Source organism: Cygnus atratus, chromosome 19, assembly GCF_013377495.2.
Source record: "Cygnus atratus isolate AKBS03 ecotype Queensland, Australia chromosome 19, CAtr_DNAZoo_HiC_assembly, whole genome shotgun sequence".
Lineage (NCBI taxonomy): Eukaryota > Metazoa > Chordata > Aves > Anseriformes > Anatidae > Cygnus > Cygnus atratus.
In genome coordinates this window covers 7,018,962-7,038,543 of record NC_066380.1, presented here as the reverse complement: position 1 = coordinate 7,038,543, position 19,582 = coordinate 7,018,962, and the positions used below count along the sequence as shown (strand labels likewise).

Genomic DNA, 19,582 nt, shown 5'->3' with positions numbered 1-19,582 from the left:
CCGCTGGGATGCTCGCGTCCCACCGCGCGCCTTGCGTCGGTGCGGGACGCCTGCGTGCCGTTCACCGCCCCGAGCCCAGGCGCTGCCCGCCCTACAGCTGCGGCAGGAACTGCCCTTTGCCCCTTCCCGCTGCAGGGCTCAAGGTGCAGAGGTGACGGCTCACGGGCACGGCGAGGAAGTCCAGCAGCTGGATGGAGCAGCACAGGGTGGATACCAAAAGGAGCCGGGACGCAATGTCCTCAGGAGAGACCCTCGTCGTCCAACACCGCCCTGGAGGCATGGCAGAACAGAGAAGTTTTGTTCTTTAGGCAGGGAAAGCCCGAGCGGGGCCGTGCCGACCGCAGGAGCCGTGCATCTGAAGAGCAGCCCTCCTGCTCCGCCGAGGAGGAACAGGGCAAGCCTCCACCGCCGGCGTCGCAGGCTTTGCAGATAAGGCAGGGGATACTTCTAGGCTTGTCTCCACAAACACGAGGATTAGCAATTTACTTCTCTTAAAAACAAAATCCGGGATTTTAACGTGATTGCGGGATTGGAAAGAAAAATAAACACTGTGAAACTGGAAGAGGGGAGAAAACGAGAACAAAACAACCGGGCAGTAGCTGGAGAGCTTCTTATATCAGTGAGAAAAACGCACTGAAGTCAGAATTTAAGTCTCGGTAGCACCGAACAAACCCTGAATCCGAGGGCTCTCACCCCAGTCCCTTATCACCAACACCCACCAGCATTAAGGGAATCCTTTCTAACGCCCATCCGAACAGGCCCACGTCCTTCATGAAACAAAAAAGGCATATAAGGCGTTAATTCCCTAACCTGGGTTGAAGAAGTAACCCTGAAAACATGCCTGAAAACCCACCCTGCCACGCCAGTCAGGGTTAATCCCAACCCGCCGCGCTAACGAACAGCCAATTAGCCCCTGGAGGACACGGCGCAACCCGCGCAGCACCCGTCGCTGCAACGGGAAGGTGCCAGCGAACAGCTCGGGGCTCGGCGGGCTGTGGCCGTCAATAACAGGATCGGGCACCCGGCAGGGCCACCCGTGGGCACCGTGGGGCCGCCGCGATGCTCGGCCCCACCGGGGGGATGCGGGTGGTGAAAACCCACCCTGCAGCGCCCAGCGTGGAAACAAGCACAGTCGGGCAGGGCGATGCTCGCTCGCGGGACCGCCGCGGGATGCTGACTGCGCCCGAGGGGTCCGATCGCGGTGCCACGGATGAAACTGCCTTTGGTTTAAGGGAACGCAGCCCCTGCTCTCCTTATCAGCAGCTCCCAGTGTTAAGCCAGGCTCTCTCTTCAGGGGAAAGCACAGAGACCCGAACCGCAATGGAAAAAGAGGGAATTAAAGCCTGAAACCGAGAGAAAGCAGCCCTTCAGCTGGCTACACGCGAGCCAAATAAAGCAGGTTGAGCGACGGCACTTGCTCGCGCCGCCACAGCTCCCGGGGCCAGCAGGATGCTCGTGGCGTTAGGGGACGCCCAGCACACTTCTACTGAATCGAGCATCTCCGGGGCCGGGAGAAAAATAAATATGGGAAAAAGAAAGAAAAGGAGAAGGAGGAAGAAAGAAGGAGGGCTAAGAGCACCTGCACGTGCCTGAACATAAAGGGGCGAGGCCGAGGCGGTGGGAGCAGGGGATGAGTGGGGAGGGGAAGGGAGGGAGGGGAAGAAGGGGGGTGACAGGGGAGGATAGGGGAGAATGGGGGGGGACAAGAAGGGACATGGGAGGACGGGGGAGGGGACAAGAGGGGACAGGGGAGGACGGAGGGGACAGGGGGTGACGGGGAGGACTGGGGGGGGACAAGAGGGACAGGGCAGGATGGGGAGGGACAAGAGGGGGACAAGAGGGGACAGGGGAGGACAGGGGGGAGGACAAGAGGGGATTGGGAAGGATGGGGGGGGACAGGAGGGGACAGGGGGAGGACAGGGGAGGACAGGGGAGGGACAAGGGGGGCCAGTGGGCAACAGGGGGAGGACAGGGGGCTCCATCCCCCTGACAGCCAGCCCCCAGCCGAGCCCCATCCCCACGTCAGACACAAAGGGCCCCGTCCCCCCCTCGATCCGCCCCCCCCTCACCTGCGGGACTCCCCCCCGCGGCCTCCTCGTCCTCCGCCGCCTCCTCGTCGTCCACCTCCGCCTCCAGCTCTCCCTCCGCTCCCTCCTCCCGCCGCTCCGGGGGCGGCTCCGCGGTACCGGGGCCGGGCTGAGCCCCCCGGGCCCCAGCACCGCCGTCGGCCGGGGTCCCCCCGCTGCCGCTGCCGGGCTCGGGGGGCGCGGCGCCGCGGGGCAGGGCGGAGGCGGCAGCCAGCAGGGCGGCGAGGCAGAGCAGGGCGAGCCCGGGCGCGGGGCGAGCCCGGCGCCTCATGGTGTCACGCAGCGCTCCGGCCTCCCGCCGCTCCGCCCTCCATGAGCACCGCGGGGCCGGGCGGCGGCGGCTCCCCCCTCCCGCCTCCCTCCCGCCCGCCCGCCTCGGGGCCGCCGCTGCCCCAGCGCCCCTCAGGCGGCGCCCGCCGCGCCCCGGCCCCGCTGACAGCGCCGCGGCCCCGCCCGGCCAATCGCCGCCGCGCCCGGCCCCGCGTCGACGCCGGCTTCGCGCCGCGCAGCCAATCGGAGGGCGAGGGGGGCGGCGAGGGGGGCGGGGCCTCGCGCGCGGTGCGGGAGCGGGGGGGGGCGCTGGGCACGGCGCTTTGTACGCGGGGCGGCCTGCGGCGGGCCTGCCCGGGGCGCGTCGGCCGTGCCCGGTTCTGCATTCTTACCTATTTTGCCTTTTTCTGCATTTTTCACTCTTATATTTGCCATATTTGTCCATTTTTTTGTGGGTTTTTGGCTTATTTTTTTCTATATTTTGTGTTTTCTTGCCTTATATGTTTATATATTTTATGGTTCATGTGTTATATATTTAATATTTGATATGTTTATAGTCTGTGTTTTTATTTTTATACATATTTTATATTCTGTATTTTTATTTTTATACATATTGTATTTTATACATTTTAATTTTTTCTATGCTATACTTCATTATAGAATCATATATTTGATCTTTTCCTATATTTTATATTTTTATACATTTTGTGTCTTTACGGCCTATATTTTTATTCATATTTTATGTTTATATTCTGTATTTTTATACATACATGTTATATATTTTGTCTTTTTCTATATTTGATCATAGAATCGTAAAATCATATATTTGATCTTTTTCTATGTTTGATCTTTTTCTATATTTTACGTCTTTATCGGTTATATTGTTACTTATATTTTATATGTTTATATTCTGTATTTTTATTTTTATGCATATTATATGTTATATATGTAATCTTTTTAGATCTTTATATATTTTTTGTTTTTACGGTTTATATTTTAAATATCTATATTCTGCATTTTTTATTTTTGTATATGTCATACTTCATATATTTTATATTTTCAGGTGTTTTATTTTTTCAGGTGTTTTATATTTATAAGTTTTCATGTATTTTACGCTTCCCTGTGCTTTACATTTTCATTTATATTATCTTTTCCTGTATTTCATATCTCCGTGTTTCATTTTCTATTACCTTGCGTCCCTTACTTAAAAACTAATCCGCCCCCCCCCTTGACTCTGCAGACCAACCCTAAAGCTGACACCAGGCGGGCTGTCAGCAGGATCCGACCCCACCCTAGTGATGCTCCCCCCGTACCCACAGCACCCCATTTTGGCACGGACCCCGCACAGCCCCCGCAGTAACCCCACCGCTGCCCTTTGTGCACGCTGGGCCCGGGGCCGTTCCCCACCAGGGACCCACCTCAGGGCGTCGAAGCCGGGCCCGCGCAGGGCCCTGCCAGGGCCCGGACGTTGGGAGCCACCTTGGCCTGTCCCGAGGAGCTACGGCAGCACGGCCTGCGGGGGGGGGGGGAAGCCCGGGGACATGGATATTAATTAATTATTAATTATTAACGGTGCCCTGCTGGGCCACTGCTACCTCACGTACGCTGCGAGCCTGGTGCCTCACAGATCCGTGGGATGGGGGAAATGCCGCTTCCATCAGCGACGCCGGGTTCTGGAGCAGCTTGTGGGGGCCAGGCAGAGACGGGTGGGCAGCGGTCACCCCCCTACACCCCAGAACACCCCCATACACCCCAATACACCCCTCACACCCCTCACACCCCACTGCAGGAGGGGCATCGTGGCATGGCGCAGGGCACGCGGCACCTCTCAGCCACCCATCCCCATCCCGTGGGGATGCCCGTGGACAAGTATTGGAGCCTCTTGCTCTTCTGGGAGCCGACACGGGGCTCTCGCGGGTTAGACAGCCTCATCTGGGCCCACCACACAGTCCAGGCCATGAGCCCCTCTCTACCACAACATTTTGGGTTTGTCTATGAGGGAAACGCTGCTGGCATGTCTGCTCCAGGCGCTGTAACTCGCTACACTTCCCCCAAATCCATCCCCTTCTCGGAAATGAATGGGGCTTTATTCCAGCCCCATAATATAATTATTATTCCCCAGCAGCTACGCCAAGCCATTTCCCCCATGGAGACGAACCCTTCTGGGCCCGGCTTTGTGCGGGCACTGCCCCGGGGAGCGGGGGCTCCCCTCAGCCGGGGGCACGCAGCAGGCAGAGGGGGGCGGTTTGCTGCTCCCGGTCTCCCCCAGCCTTTCCCGCCAGGTTATTGTCTGCGCGTATGGGAAGGAAGAAGCCGAGTGGAGGAACGACTGGTAAGGAGCGGGTTGTCTGGAACAAAGAAATTCCTTACTTTTCAATAAAAGCGGGCAGCCTCAGCTGCTGCCCTGGTGCCACAGTCAGCGCTGCAGGGACGGACGCTGCGCCCAGCTCCTGGCTCTTGATGGAGGCACGAGCGGCACAGCGTCGTCTGCTGGATCGGCTCGTCTGGTTTCCAAAATATTATATTCTCTCCTGCTGGGGAGCAGCCAAGCAGGAGGGAATATAATATTAAGCAAATCATGACCCCTCTCGTCTCCACATCCCCACGTGCTTCTGTGCCATCGCCCCATTTGGAGGAAGCTCCAAGAGGCCCCATGTGGGCCAGCATCCGTGGGGCATCCTTCGTGCAGCAGGACCCATGGGAGGGGACTGGTGCCTGCTGGCATGCAGGAGAGCCCCAACCCCAGCGACTGCTGCTGCACATCTGGCCCAGCTGGCTCCCTTCCACGCTGGCTGTTCTTAGAAAAGGTTGCGAAAAGAAAACTTTGGCACCCGTGCCCTACTGGTGGCCCAGAGCCCTCGCGGTGACACGGTGACCTGGTGGCTGCAGGGCTGAATCCCCCCAGTGCTGGGCTGGGGCTGGGGAATCAGCCGGCAGGGAACCCGACGCAGGACTTGCTGCTCACCCCGCTGATGTCCGGTGTGGTTGCAAGTGCTGCATGGCCCAAGCTAGAATCCGAAAAACGAGCACCCCAAAATCTGCCAGCCTCCCTCGGGCACAGCGCTCTGCTCCAGCGGTCCCGCTTCCCTCCTCTCCATGACCTCAGTTAGCGATGAGAAAGTGAGAGGTGTGCGTTGGAGCGGGGTGGAACCGCGGGGAGCGAGCTGACAAAGAGCAGCCTGGGTTGTGTGCGGGCAGCCCCCACCATGCCTGCTTCTTGCACAAGTTCGGAGGGTATCGCCATCCTCCCTGGAATTGTTCCTACTCCATCAAATCAGCAAGATTTTCTTCCCCAGCGGAAAGTTTCTGTGAGCTATTTAGCAACCGGCTTTCTCTGACCTATTTGCAAGCCCTAAGCCTCTCTCCCTCCACCACCCAGTGCTCGAAAGCTTTGATAATTCAATGAGATGTTAATTCTGACACCCAGCATAACTCACCAGACAAAACCTTTCTTTTTTTTTTTTTTTTTTTACTTACCATTACTTGCAATGCAGGAGTAATGAATCTTCTCAGCAGCCTTCTTTTCCAAAGCAGCGTTTTGCTGCACACCTCCCATTAGGCCAAGGTGTACCAAGCATTTTCAGAATTTGTGTCTGCTGCTGGGCAGGCAGAGCCCCGAAATGCCAGCGCCATGCACAGCACCCACAGGGACAGGGGCACGGCGAAGTGTCGGCAGGTGGCTGCCCCCCTCTTTAAAAAGCACGCTGCAAGAAGGTACAGGCAGCTTTAGGCACATCGGGGTCATCTTTTGGGGGAAAATTGTGCTTTAAATGCAAAGGGTCAGGACTGTGCCCCATCAGTACAGCCTCCCCTGTATGGCACTGGGAACCTTTCCAGCTCTGCTCCAGAGTCAGACCCAGCAGCTCTTTGTAGGGACCGGTGTGCCTCATCCTGCCCTCCCTCCTGCTTGCAGAGCCCTGTGAAGTGTTGCCCTGATTTTAGGGACACCGCTATGTTCCCTAGGCTGCACCTCCATGGTGAATAGTTTCATTAATCCACATGCACGTTCACCATTTTTAAAAATCCTCAAACAATCCAAGGCGTGATGGATGAGACTCAGAATTCCCGAGAGCCTTCGTGAACGAATGCATCACTTTGCGGCGCTAGCACATGGCTCGGACAATGATCCTCACCAGGAACTGATTTAAAACAGAAGCAAAAGTCACGGCTTTATTTTCACTGCCAGGGCCGAGCAAGTTGCAAGCAGCATGTATGCTGGGACACAAAACATTTTAAAAAACATTTCTGTTTTTATGATCGGGCCTAACGTTAACAAGAAGACGGCAGAGCACATAGCTTTATATCTGTGTATTTTAGAAATAAAACACGTACTTGCTTGCTCCAAAATAGCCAACATCTGGCATCTTTCTTGCAACTTCCCAGCCAGCAGCACAAGTCACCAGCCGACGGGGCTGCGAAATGCCACACACCGCCACAGCCGCTGCTCCCAACCTGGGCATAAACAAAGCCAGCATGAGCACAGGTCTGTCGTCATTTCGAATAAATGCAATTAGCAGCCAGCCCTCCTCCCTCACAGGGGGGGGGGCACCGGTGACACGGAGCAGGACACAGTGGCGGTGCAGGCACCGCTTGTAGGTCCCAATTCTGCACGTGCTTAAAGAGCAGCTTGACTTTAAGTACATCAAGGTCACACAAATGTAAAGCTAAGCTCCTTTTCACATCAAAAATCTCCCGCACATGTAAAAGACCGAGTAAATTGCCTCCTGCATATGTTCATCGCTGCTCTCTGAGAGGCTGGATTGAAACAGCTCTGCACTGCTGACTCAAACTGCTCAGAAACGGGGATCTCTGTTCCACGGGAAACTGTGGCACTTCGAAATGTGCTTTCATCTCCAAATCCATCCAAAATTTCCCAGAGAAGGCTTTCAGGGGCTTGGATCGAGGGTGACTGCGTTTGCCATGCTAACAGAAGCACGGCAGCAGGAGGCTGCCGAGGGTGCAGCTGGTGCAGCACCGCGCGCAGTGCCAAGGGGCGATGCGGGAAACAGCAGCTCGCGCCCTCGCAAGACTGAAATGAAATCAATCTGAGTGGGGAAGTTAAAACTAAATCGAGCAACTCGTTGAAATTGCTTTGGAAAAAAAAAAGTAATATATCCTCTGAAGGTCAAAATGAGTGGCTCTGATTTCTTTCCCTGTCAGTAATTTCCTACGTGCTCCCACAAAAGGGTTTGATTTCAGCAAAACTGCATTCCCTAATAAAAATTGCTCCTCCTGAAGTGCTTTCTCCTCTTCCTGCTGCCAACACAGCTTTGCCTGCAGCTGGGCCCCCCGTGGAGCTGCAGTTGGTGGCACTGGAGCCGCCACCACCATGGCCCCCAGGCTCCTGGGGCCTTCCTCAGCACTGGAGCAAGACCTGGGCAGGAGCCTCCCAGCCGGAGAGGCCGGCACGGCTCAGCCCGAGCTGCACCCGTGGCTCAGCAAGGTCCGTCCCGCTCCGTCATGCTCCAGGGAACGGGCTTTAATTCAGGACAGTCTTGGGGTTGGTTCTGATTTACAGCATTTCTGCCACTCCCAGCAGCTCCTGGACTGAGCTAAATCAAGCCAGCAATGGTCAAATCCGTGGGTTTTGGAGGAGGAGGTGGGTTTTCTTTGTCCACCTTTTCCCACCAAGGTCATCTCAGCAGGATCCTCGCTCCTGCTTCTCCGCGGGCTGCCCAGGGCAGCTTGCAGGCCCCATGGGAAGCATCGTTCCCATACACACACCACGTTTCACGCCCAGATGTTTTCCCTCACCTCCAGCTTTTTCCTCTCACCGCAACCCCACAGCCCCCAGCATCACCCCCGGCCCCTCTCCCATCAGCAGCCCCCGGGGATGCTGCGCTCCTGACTTCACGAGCATCCCTCTGTGGCTGCTGCTTTCTGCTCCCTTTTCAGTTCAGATTATTTCTGCGATGTGGGGCACAGACGGGAGCAGCTCTGTCGCTCGATTGGAACAGCGGAGCATCCCTTCAAATGAGATTTAGAAAAGCAGTGTGGGAGAGTTTCTGTACTGCACATCCACAGAAGAGAGCAGCAAATCCTTCCCTTGTCTGATGGCAGATCGTGCAGGCAAGTCCTTGAGCGTGAGACGCCGAGCTACCAGGGATTATACAGCTCCTTTGAAAAAGGGCTTTTTTTCCAGATCCCTTCAGCAAATCTCCTGCTATTACCCACCCTAAAGCACCAGTAACACTTTCAATCTCTCCTGCTTTCTGCCTCGTACAAGCATTTTGCCTTTCACTTCAGGGCTTGGGTTTTGTCGCTGATGCTGAAAGCACATCACTGCCTGGGACGCAGGGACCGAGGCTTGGGGGAAGGGGAGGGGGTGCAGCCCAAATTAAACAGAGCAGGTTTTGTGTTTCCCATTTTTCCACATGCCTCTGTTTTAATGAATCCCCACGGGGCTGAACCAAGGCTGGGGCTCGTCCTGACGGCAGGGAACAGCTCTGGGGCGCTCAGCATCACGTGGGGAGTTTTGTCGCTGTGTGGAGAAGCCACAGCCGGGCACCGCTGCATCCCAAAACCCAGCCATGATTTTGGGGGACTGGCAGCTCTGGGCTGCCTGATCCAGGAACCAGGATTTGAGGAGCCGGGAGCAGGGAGGGCAATCATCTGAGCTGGGTGTGAATGGGACCATGAACCCGGCGGGGTGAGCAGGAGCAAAGAGGTTTCTGTATGCTCCAGGACCACAGACCTGATGCGCAACCCACTCTCCAAAAGCCAGATCTGATCGCAACCCACTCTCCAAAAGCGAGATCTGATATTTCTACTCTGACAGGCCTCAGGGCTGTGGTTATGTGTTCATTCTGCACCAGCACAGCAAACCCCTTCTTAAACTGATTTAATTAACGTGGGACAGCCACTTGTCTGCACACAAGGGGCTATTCCAACCGACCGGACCCCAGCCAGCTGCTCTGCACATGCAGGTGGTTGTGCCAAGGGGGTGGCTTTGGATACTCTGTGATTTTATTTTTTTCTTAAAAGCCAATAAGCAAAACGCAAAGGCCCAAACTGAACTTTTCCCTCTTTTCTTGCCTACATCCTTCTTCCTGAGTTAATGTCCTTTATTAGCAGCCTGGTGGATAAGCCCGAACACATGTGCCGGGGTGTCCTTCCTGACAGCACCGCAGGGCTGAGCGCAGCCCTGCGGCCGTTTAACCCAACCGGCCCCGCACGAAGCCCTAGCCATTAAGCACTTGAGCTTTAGCTAACACGTGCCTTTCAGAAAAGACCCCAGCCTTCATTTCAAGGCACCAAGAATTTAAAAAAAAGCAACACCATTTCGCTTTGGATTTGTTCCAAAATGTTAGACCTGGTTTTGTTGTGTTTCTTTCTTTTTTTAACAAAAACAAAAAACAAAAAAAGAGGTGATTTATTTCCAGTTTGACTTCGTCTGGCCCTTGCTTCCAGCCACCTTTTTGTGTTTTTCTCCCTTATAAGTTACAGAACCTGCAGTACCCAGCCTTTTCCTCCTGTGCAGGTATTTATCCGCTGTCATCAAGTCACCTCTCAAGCTCTTTTTTTCAATAACGCAAACAGATGGAGGTCTTTAAGTTCTCCCTGTGTATGGCTGGTTCTCCATCCCTTCAATCATTTTTGCAGCTCTTTTCAACACTCTCCAACACCCTCTCTTAATTGCAGACACCTGAACTAGCTGCAAAATTCCCAAATCAGTCTCCCTGGCCCCATAAAATACAAAATCCTCTCCCACCTCCTGCACAGCATTTCCCCTCTCACACATCCAGGAATCGTTTCACGAGTTCACGAGATGGGTGACGAGGATCGAGTCACCCATCACCTGGAAGCTCCTGTGGAGCTGGTGCCCTGCTATAACCCCCTCAAGTCTTTTTACAGAACGCAACCAGCCCAAACTCCCCCCCCTCCCTTTGCTGAAGTCTGAGCTCCTTCTTCCTTCCCAGGTGATTCACACTGAACTGCTGTGATTCCACATTTATTTGGGCCATAATAGTGGTGTTTGGGCTCTTACTGTAAGTGCATAGCTTGTTACACACTGGATGCTGGCATTCCACCTGGGAAAAGGCATATTTTTTGTGCCAGGTGTCACGATTTCCCTGTTGTCCCTTTTCTGCCCCCAGCACCCTGTGGGGCCATGCCGTGGGTGCTGCTCGAGGGCACAGGCACCGCCTGCAGCCGGGCTCGAGTCCGGGAGCCTGCAGGGAGCCCAGGTCGGAGCCAGCTGGCCACGAACTGGCCATGCCCAGCTCCTCTGGGACCTGCTATCATTTCCCTGGCCATGTGCTGTGGCAGCACTATGAGACTTTTTTTTTTTTTTAAGAAAGCTAAAGATGCTGGAAAAATCTTTTTGCACAAAACACTTCTTGCTGGACAGCTGCTAACATTTCCCTCCTCTTCAACCAGCAGGCGATTCCCCTGTGGCAAACACCGCTTTTGAGGGAAGAAGACTCCCGGGCAGGATCCTTTTCCCTGGGAAATGGCTGAATTGTCATCAAGCGAGGCGCCGGCCCCTGAGGAGGGGACGGCAGCGGCCGCTGCACGGCAGTGTTGCTCCACGCAGTGCACAGCTGTGCAACATCTGCCTCCCTGTCGGGGCTCTCCGAGCACGATGTGACAGCACTTTGTGGACAGCCAGGCAGGCCTGGTGGTGGGACACGGCCAGACAGAGGTCCCCGGCTCCTGCCTAAGGCTCCCAGGCTGGGAATTGCATCCCTGCTCTGGGAGAAGGCGGCTGGCCACCCGGTGGAGCGTGACCCTGGGCTGAGCCCCCTGTGCAGCACAGCATCCCCCAGATCCCTCTGTGGGGCCTAGCTCAGCCAAGTTGCATCGATAAAGGATCAGCTGCCCACGAAAACCCTCCAGAACTGCAGAAAAAAAGACAAAATCCCTCCGTGACGGGTAACAGTCCCCAGGGTGAGCAGTGTGGGGTGCTCAGTCCTCCACACAGCCCCACACAGCTCTTGCTGAAGCCAACAGCAAGGCGTGCTTTCCGCTCCCCCCATTCCCTCCAGGCCTTGCTGGAGAAGAAATCTGTAATTTGAGGCTCAGGTTTTCCTCCCATTGCCTTGGTAACGCGTTTCCTTGTTGCATCCATCACCTCAACAAAACGCACATCAAAGGCAGGAGGAGGAAGGTGAAGCACAGCGTGGCCGCCTCAGGAAGCCCCACGGCTTCCAGCCGCAGGCTCAGCTCCGGGATCAACCCCACGGGCAGATGGGCAGACCAATTTTTTCACAAAAAGGGAGACAAAAGACATCAATTTTACTTTGGTTTAAAGGAATAACAGTCCTTGTGGTGCCTCATGCAAGGGCAGAAGGGGGCTGGGTTTATGCAGTGGAAATTGGGCTGTCCACAGGCAAACAAAACCCGTGTTGGCTTGGCGGTGGGGAAAGGTGTTGAATTCAAAGGCTGCACATTTGTTGGCTGCGTGCCTGAGTGCTACAGCCCTCCAGGAGGGCCTGCCCAGGTGTTTCTCGAGGCCTGACGTGCACCCCAGCGGCCCAGGGGTTGCCCCCCCTCGGTTCGGGAAGCCCAGCATTGGGCTCCGAAGGAGAGGCCATCCTTGGGATCAGCAGCGCTTCTCTGCACTCCCCTTCCCTAATCTGAATGAAAGGGAAACTAGCGACTGAACAAATAAACAAAACCTTTCCAGACCTCTGGGAAGGTCCTGAGGATTTATTCGTCGAACCCCTCCGTGGCAGCGCTTCCCTAACATTGTTATATGGCACCGTTTGTTGCTGAGAAAGTAGAGCAGCTGGTTACACTTCTCAAAATAAAATAAAAAATTAAAAAAAGACTGTGCTGAGCAAAGACACATGGCCACAGGAGGTTCTGTCTGCAGGCCTGGGCTCACACTGCCCATCACCATACAGGCAAAATCTCAGGGGGTACGCAGGACCAAGCTGTCCCTTCGAGCCCCCTGGGCAGATAGCATCAGGTAGGGCTGGGCAACAACCACCCCATCGCATGGCAGACGTCCCCAGCTGTCTCTTGGGAGGCCATCTGAATGATGGAGCTCAGTGGGGCAAAAAATGCACAGGACAGGGGGACTGGGAAGCTTAAATTCATGCTGTGGCTAGCCCTTAGCTTGCTGGCATAGACATTGCCGTCTGGAGAAAGCCTCATGATGCCCTTGTGCTAGATGGCTGTGCTGAAGAGGGTTAATCTGCTCCTTTCTTCTTTCAAATCCATTTGCTGGTGCAGAATCAGCAGAACGCTGCTGTGCTTCAGAAAACGACAGGCTAGATCCTGGCTCCCTTTGGGTCTGAACCCAACAGGGAGCAATCAAGCTGGAGCTGTGGAAGCAGCAGCAAGTCCTGACCCTGTTCTGGTCAGCCTGCAGGCTCCGTGCCCCGCTGCGGATTACTCACACCAAAAGTATGAGCAAGTGGGGAGGTCAGACATGGGAGGCTGGATCACAGTGCTGGAGACATAGAGCAGAGACACGAGAGCCCCTGGGCATCACCTGCACATCGCCCATGCACCACGGCACCCTGCAGCCCACAGGTAACATGAGCAACATGGACATTTCTGCGCAGCCAACACCTTTGCTCGGTGTCTAACATAAACTTGGGAAACATTCCCTGAGCCTTGAAGTTATATAAAGTGTGTTCCCTGCAGTGTACTGCTTCTCTGTTGGCACGGTCGTGCCTATGCAAGGAATATCCATGGTGATGGTGCCCACGGCATCTCGCCTATACTGCCTGCAAATAGCAGAAGTGCAGCTCTCATTTAAATAGATGCAGGTGCTTGGAAAAGTGAGGAAACAGAGTCCTTATTCTGTCGGCCAATGCAAGCATGTCAAAATGAAAACATCAAAAGACAGTGTCCATTTCAACATCAAAAGACTATGTCCACTTGACAGAAATGTCATGTCAGGGACAGAAGGAGAAACACATTGCTCCTACCGAGTCACAACATCCTCTTCCCAAATTTTTGGAACAAGTTTCCTTGAGTTGTTCCATTCTGAAACATTTTTTATATCTAATTTTAGAATATAAAACAAATCAACATGAAAACAAAAAATGTTTCTAATTATTAAAATAATTTTGACCAAGCACTAAATATTTTTCCAGTCTCTCGCAGAGAATTTTGAAACTTTCCAGTTTCTCTCCCAGCTGGAACAAAATTCTTCTGCCAGGTCTCAGTCACCCAAACTGTCTGTCCAAGCAGCACAGAGAAGGTCTGCGAGCACAGCCAGTGGAGCGCTGCCTTAAAACCCTCTGCCTCTGCTACCAAGACTCCATCCTGAGAAGAGCGAGACACGATGACATTCACCTCTGTTACCAGAATCCACACAGAGCATGTGAATTATTTTGTTCTTCAGGGCTTAGGAGGCACAGAGGTCTTGGATGGTGGAAGCACAAGGGCTATCACCAGCTCTTCACATAAAGAAGGTGTCTGGACTCAAAAGACACCTTCATGTTTACACACGTGTATGCACTAGAAAGTACGTAGCTGGTATTCCCAAGATCTCTCCACTCTTATTATTTAACCACACCATCAGGACTTGCAAGGAAAATTGTGAAAGGGATCCCATCTCAGCAAGGTAGAGAAAATACTCCATAAATAAATATAGACACGTGGTTTTAAAGCCAGCCTGGCTGTCAGCCCTGACACTGAGAAAGGGGAGCAGAGAGGCAGCACTTGTGCCTGGTGACCCACTTTGGCCATGAGAGCCATGAAAACAGGATGGTATCTGGTAACTTGCTGCTGCTCGGTTTTTGCTGAGGGGTGCAGCCCCTCTTCCTGCCCCAGCCTTTCCCCACACCCTTTGGCAGTGTCCAATGCAAGAGCAAGAGCCCTGACCTACAGGAGACTTGTCATGCCCCCCCTCCCCCAAGTGTATGCCTTATTGCAGGTTGTTTGGTTATTGTGCTCAAATGGTTGAGGGACTGGCCAACCTCAAGGAAAGAAAGGAAGTGGGGATACCTCCTTGCAAAACCAGGGCTTTGTCTTTCTGCTTAAAGCAAATGTAGGGCTCTGCTTTTCCCTGGGATCTGAGGGTCCCTGGTAGGTCACCAGCTCAGACCTTCACTGCCCAAAGCAGCAGTCCTGCTCAAAAACACACAGCCAAAGAGAAATCCCTGTCTGCTACCACGGGCTCCTGCGGACCTCTTGCAGCGTATGTGCCCATTAGTTCCCCCAGAGCCACAGCCTACCCACCGATTTCTGAGCAAACCCAACCTCCCCAGTCAGCAGTCAGTGCTCGCAGCACTGCCTGGTATATTGTCCCCTGCTGTGGGCTCTCTGGGAGCAGCCTCCTGCAGGTGCCTTCTCCTCCTCCACCATCCCTGCTGCTCCCCCCCAGGCCCCTCTCCCTGTAAAGAGCCCCGCAGATGCCAGCACCAGCCAAATGTCCCCACGGATTTTTTTTCCTCAGCCCCAGAGGCATAAGCTTTTGTTGTTAAACCTCTTTAAAAAAGAGATTGCTTTTTTACAAGTGTTATGGAAGGAAAAGCACAGCTTCAAAATTTAAGCAAAGTCAGCATGAATAATACAGACCTGCAGGAGGGGAATATTGTTCCCAGAGGGTGACAGACATGGGAACACCAAGGGAAATGCTTCATTAATGCTTCAGAAATATGGTGCAGAGCATCAGCTCGCAGCCCAGTTCATTACAGAGCTGCTCTGCAGCTGGGGACACTTGTGCTGGGGCCTCCGCCGGGGCTGCCCAACCAGGGCCACCTGCCGCGGCAGAGCCAGACTGATGATCACCCCCCGAGACATCCTTCCAACCTGTCCTGAAATCACCCAGCCTTACGATCCCGCTCTCCCTTATCCAGGAACAGATCCAAAGCCAAATGGCTGCAGTTGGTGGGGGAGAGTTTTCTCCTCGTGCTCTCTTGAGTCCTTGAGGACTTCCAGCCCGACTCAGCATGGCACTAGGCTTCGACGCAGCAGCGTGGGAGAGGACCTGTGTTTATGGGATCCAAGGTGCTCCAGGGAACAAAACCCCACAGATGTGGTGGCCTCGCTCCCTGAGGAGGCTGTGACTGTGCAGGATCACTGCCCTGAGGCCCACACCAAGCACCCAGCACCAGCTTCTGCTGCAGCTGCGGGGAGCGTGGTCCCCCCAGGCCCTGCTGCAGAGCCCATTTCTTTCCCGTCTCTCAGACAGCTGTTTACATTTTTGTTTGTGTGAATAATCTCAAATATGAAGGCTTTGCTTTGCTTCTCCCCCCATTAGATAATATTAATTACCGTAGGGAGCCAAGTGGCTTGGAAAAAAAGGGGGGAAAAAAACACTCTGGAAAAGTTGCAGGCCTTGCAAGAATTTAAAGGGCCATCTGCATCTCCTCCAAACTGTAAAGACAAATGCAAGCAACAGTAGCACATATTTATTCAGTAGACATCACGGCAACATTTCTGTTCCTGTCTCAGCCAAGAACTAGCACCAGGAATGTAAGGCTTGCTGTTTCCCAGGTCCTCCTCTCCTCTGGGAATGAAGCAGCGAGGCTGTTTGGATGCATGGACCCAACACCCAGAAGTCCCTTGGGTTTTGGGGTCAAGTGCCAGTTCTGCCCTCTGCCTCCTCATCCACATGCACTTCACCTCGTCTGTCCCTTTAGAGCTGCTGCATGTCTTCTCCTTGTAGGTTTTCCAGTGACATCCTGGGCTGGCCTGCCACCTGTAAGATGCTTGCCCCATGCGAACAAGGGTATCCCAGAGGATATGCTAGAGCAGGCAGGGAGGCAGAGAGACAGGTTTCTGATCCCCACCTCCTGCCCCACGCACTGCTCCACCGCTAGGCATCTATTAGCTCAGCTGAGACCGCTTCGGGGCAGGGACTCCATGGGTTTAGGAAGCCAAGGCCGTTAAGACAAAACAATGCAGTCCTACAGCCCTTGGTTAAGGGCTCGTTTATTGCAATACAAACAATATTTAAAAGGTTTTGATGCACATATGTGAGAACCTACTCTACTGCAGCTGCATGGCCATAGCAAGCAGGACCAGCACAGGCTACCTGAGGGGAATGTGGATTTGGGAACAGGCCTGAGACCTCTCACCACAGCCAGGCAACAACCAGACAGTTTAACAAACCCATGGGCTCACTTGCTAACATGGTACTGAGGAAAGCAGGACAGAATGCCCAGCAATTCCCTCTGAGGTACAAAGAGGCAATTGGTGACATGGAGGTGGTCCTCATGGCTGGGACAGGGAATGCAGCCAGCAGGAGAGCACAGAGCCGGTCACACCATGATTTAGGTACCATCCCCATGGGAAACGTCTCCTCATTTCACATCTGGACACAAGTACTTACTAGACATAATAAGGAAGGAACAAAATCCATTTTAACATGTGGAGTGAGACAGACTGCTTAAGAACAATAATAAATATCAATAAGTTTATTAATAATTCATCTAGTTCAAGCAAACATCTTCTCCAGGTGGTTATTCCAGCCTGCTGTCTCTCTTTGACATTAAGCAGGGCTGCTTAGGCCTGTCCCTGATTTTTTGTTTGGATACCAGCCAACAAAGCCTCCAGGTGGATGCTGCTGATTTACAACCCATGTCCGTTTGCAGCTATATTTACCCTGAGTTTTTTTGTGACTTACCTTTCAGAGCAGTCATCAGTTTTGAAATACAGGAAGGAAATGGCAGCGATTGGAGGAAACCTAAAGTGAAATTCAGTCACAAATCTCATATATTAATTCCTGCTCCATCCTTCTGCTTCCTCAGCACTCACGTTGGGAAGTTGTGCCCATTATTGGCATGCTTTTCGAAAGAGATATTATATTGCTATAAATGTCAGACATTTGAAGAACAATGCTATCTATTAGCATGTAAAAGAGTGCTATTATCTGCAAGTTACTAGGTTCAAAGACAGCATTGTGCTTGGCAAATTGCTTTCTGCAGCTCCCAGCGAACTGTCTCCAAGTGCCCTGTCATTGGAAGCTGATGGCTCAGTGGTTAGAGACAGAGGTTCTCATCCAGCTGAAGCCAAACAAAAGGAGAAAATTAGGTAGGGAAATTGTACAGAGGTCTTCAATGCGCTTTTGTTGTTTTTGTAAATACTAACTTTTCCTTTGAAAGCGACCTCAGCTTCTAGATCTTTCCTTCTACTCACAGTCAGCACAGACACTGAAATGAGAAAGGCCTTCAAAACCCAACCTAAGTCATCTGCTGCAGAGGGAGCACTGCTCGGTCCATGGGAAGGAGCCAGGTTTAACCATCCAAACACCTGGTCATTGACTGCAGGAGAACTGTGCTTCTTGTGCCAGGTGGTGGGTGGCTTCCAGTGGCTCCTCCAGCAGCTCCGAGCCGCTTCCCATGCCCAGCCCCTTTCAGGAGCTCAGGGCATCACTGCTGTGCTGCAGAGTGTGTGCAAAGTGGCTGCACCTTCCAAGCTGGTTTGCAAAGGCGTCTTGATGTGCTCTGGAGTGCCATATATAAATAGTGCTCATCTCCTACAGCCCTGCTGTCACCCTTTGTCTTGCTGAGAGGAGAATCCATTTCTCTGGTTCAGTAACTCCACCAGGGCACTTCTGCTCTTGAGCCACCCGATTCTCCCTTTCCCCTCCAGCAGCACCACTTGTCATCAACTCCCATCTGTTTCTTCCCACTCGATGAATTCAGCAGAGGGACTTGTGTTTGTGGGTGTTGGGCCCACACTTTAGACTTGAAATTTGACTGTACAATGCATGAACCAAAGATAAAATCCTTGCTGCGTGAAACATTACAGCAAGCACCCAGCATCCAGGGGTGGCACATAGACGGCTGCAGGGGGAGAAGATGACCTGAGAGGAACCTCAGGTGTTGCCACCAGCTCTGACCATGCTCCTGATGGAAACAAGTAAGGTTGGCAAAGAATATACAGATGGGTACAAAACTTCATCTGGAAAGCCTACATGCAGTGATTTGCCAAAAATCATGCTGTTGATGTTAGAAGCTATTACCCCACTGGAGCGTGTAATTTTGGTAGCTCAATCTCTGATGTCCTCCTACAGAGGGCACAAGAGAGGTCCCTTGCCAAGCTCCACCGGCCCCAAAACACTTCCTCAAAGGTCCTCTCTGCTCCACCTTCCCCTCCCCCCCCCCCCCCCAAGACCCCTCTGCTCAATGCTGGCAGAGCACAGCTTCCACGTGGGTAGTGAGACTGGTGCTCACATGCATCTTGGTACAAAAGCAGCAATAACCCCTGTGACTTTGCAGAAACAGGGTCTGGGGCAGAGGAGCTGAGCTGGCTCTGAGGCCAGGACTTGGGGGAAGCAAACGCAGAGCAGGTGGTTGCATAGTGCACTTACAGCACCATTAACAAGCACTGCCGATTAGACTAAACAAGGGCTCATCAGCATGCAGTCCAAAGGCCACAGGCTGTGGAGGGAGGATAATAGATGAACAACAAGAAGGAGGGGAGATGAAAGGAAAGCGGAGATGGGAATGAGTTTTAATAATATTGTTTCCTAATTACAGCCCAGCAGAGGGAGCAGATGCAGGCTGTACGACGGTCAGAACTCAGCCAGGAACGTACTGGAGCTGTGGCAAGCACCGGCAGACACAGGGGACACAGTGGCAGCACGGCTTGGTGTTGTGCCTGTGCCTCCTGCAAGCCGTGCTTGCTGCTGCCCAGCACCCTGCTGATGGTGCTTCTTTGGGGGCTGCAGAAAGCAATTTGACGTCTTCTGACCTCAGCCAGGAGCTGCCCTGGTGGGGTTGATAGGAACAGCAGCAGCTTCTTTGGGCTGGGGATAAAAGGGAGAAGGTTTTGGGGTGTCAGCTTTGCCTGAATTGTGCTGGGCCTCTGTGGAAAGCAAGAGAAATGGCACACACAGTGCCTGGCGTGGAGACACGTGTCTACAGTCCCAGGTATGGAAGCATCTCTCCAACCATGGCACGTCCATCCTCCCAGGACAGCAGGAACCTTTCTCATTAAGTCCCAAAATATGTATGAGGGGGATTCAGTATCATCCTCCCAACATAAGAAAACAAAACGACTTCCTGCACAACCCCGTAGCACAGTTGGGACTGTGGGGCAGAGCCCTGAACCTGTCCTTCGTGCACAGATAGGGCCAGTCCTGACCTTCCCCGTTTCACTGAGCAATGCATGTGCAGGAAGAAGATTTCAACCCCCTGAAAACCTCTCCCCCAGCTTGGCCCGGTGTCTGTAAACCCCCTACGCTCGTCCAAGCTGTGTGCAGAAACCCACAGGATGAGGAGCACTAATGCATGTTTTGGCCCCGGTCCAAGATAAATGCTGGCTATAATAACCCTCGGGGGGAAAGCCAAACAGAGGAGCCCATTGTTAGG

The 19,582-nt window shown here is 53.4% G+C and overlaps 1 protein-coding gene across 1 annotated transcript in view; it reads right to left on the bottom strand.

Moving 5' to 3' along the window:
* Nucleotides 1–2,358, bottom strand: part of MEGF9 (multiple EGF like domains 9) — a 44,457-nt gene extending 42,099 nt beyond the window's left edge. Inside the window, exon 1 of the mRNA XM_035555378.2 lies at nucleotides 2,070–2,358. Coding sequence (XP_035411271.1) covers nucleotides 2,070–2,358 — 289 coding nt within the window. The remainder of the gene's footprint in view (nucleotides 1–2,069) is intronic.
* Between the last annotated feature and the right edge of the window lie 17,224 nt (nucleotides 2,359–19,582).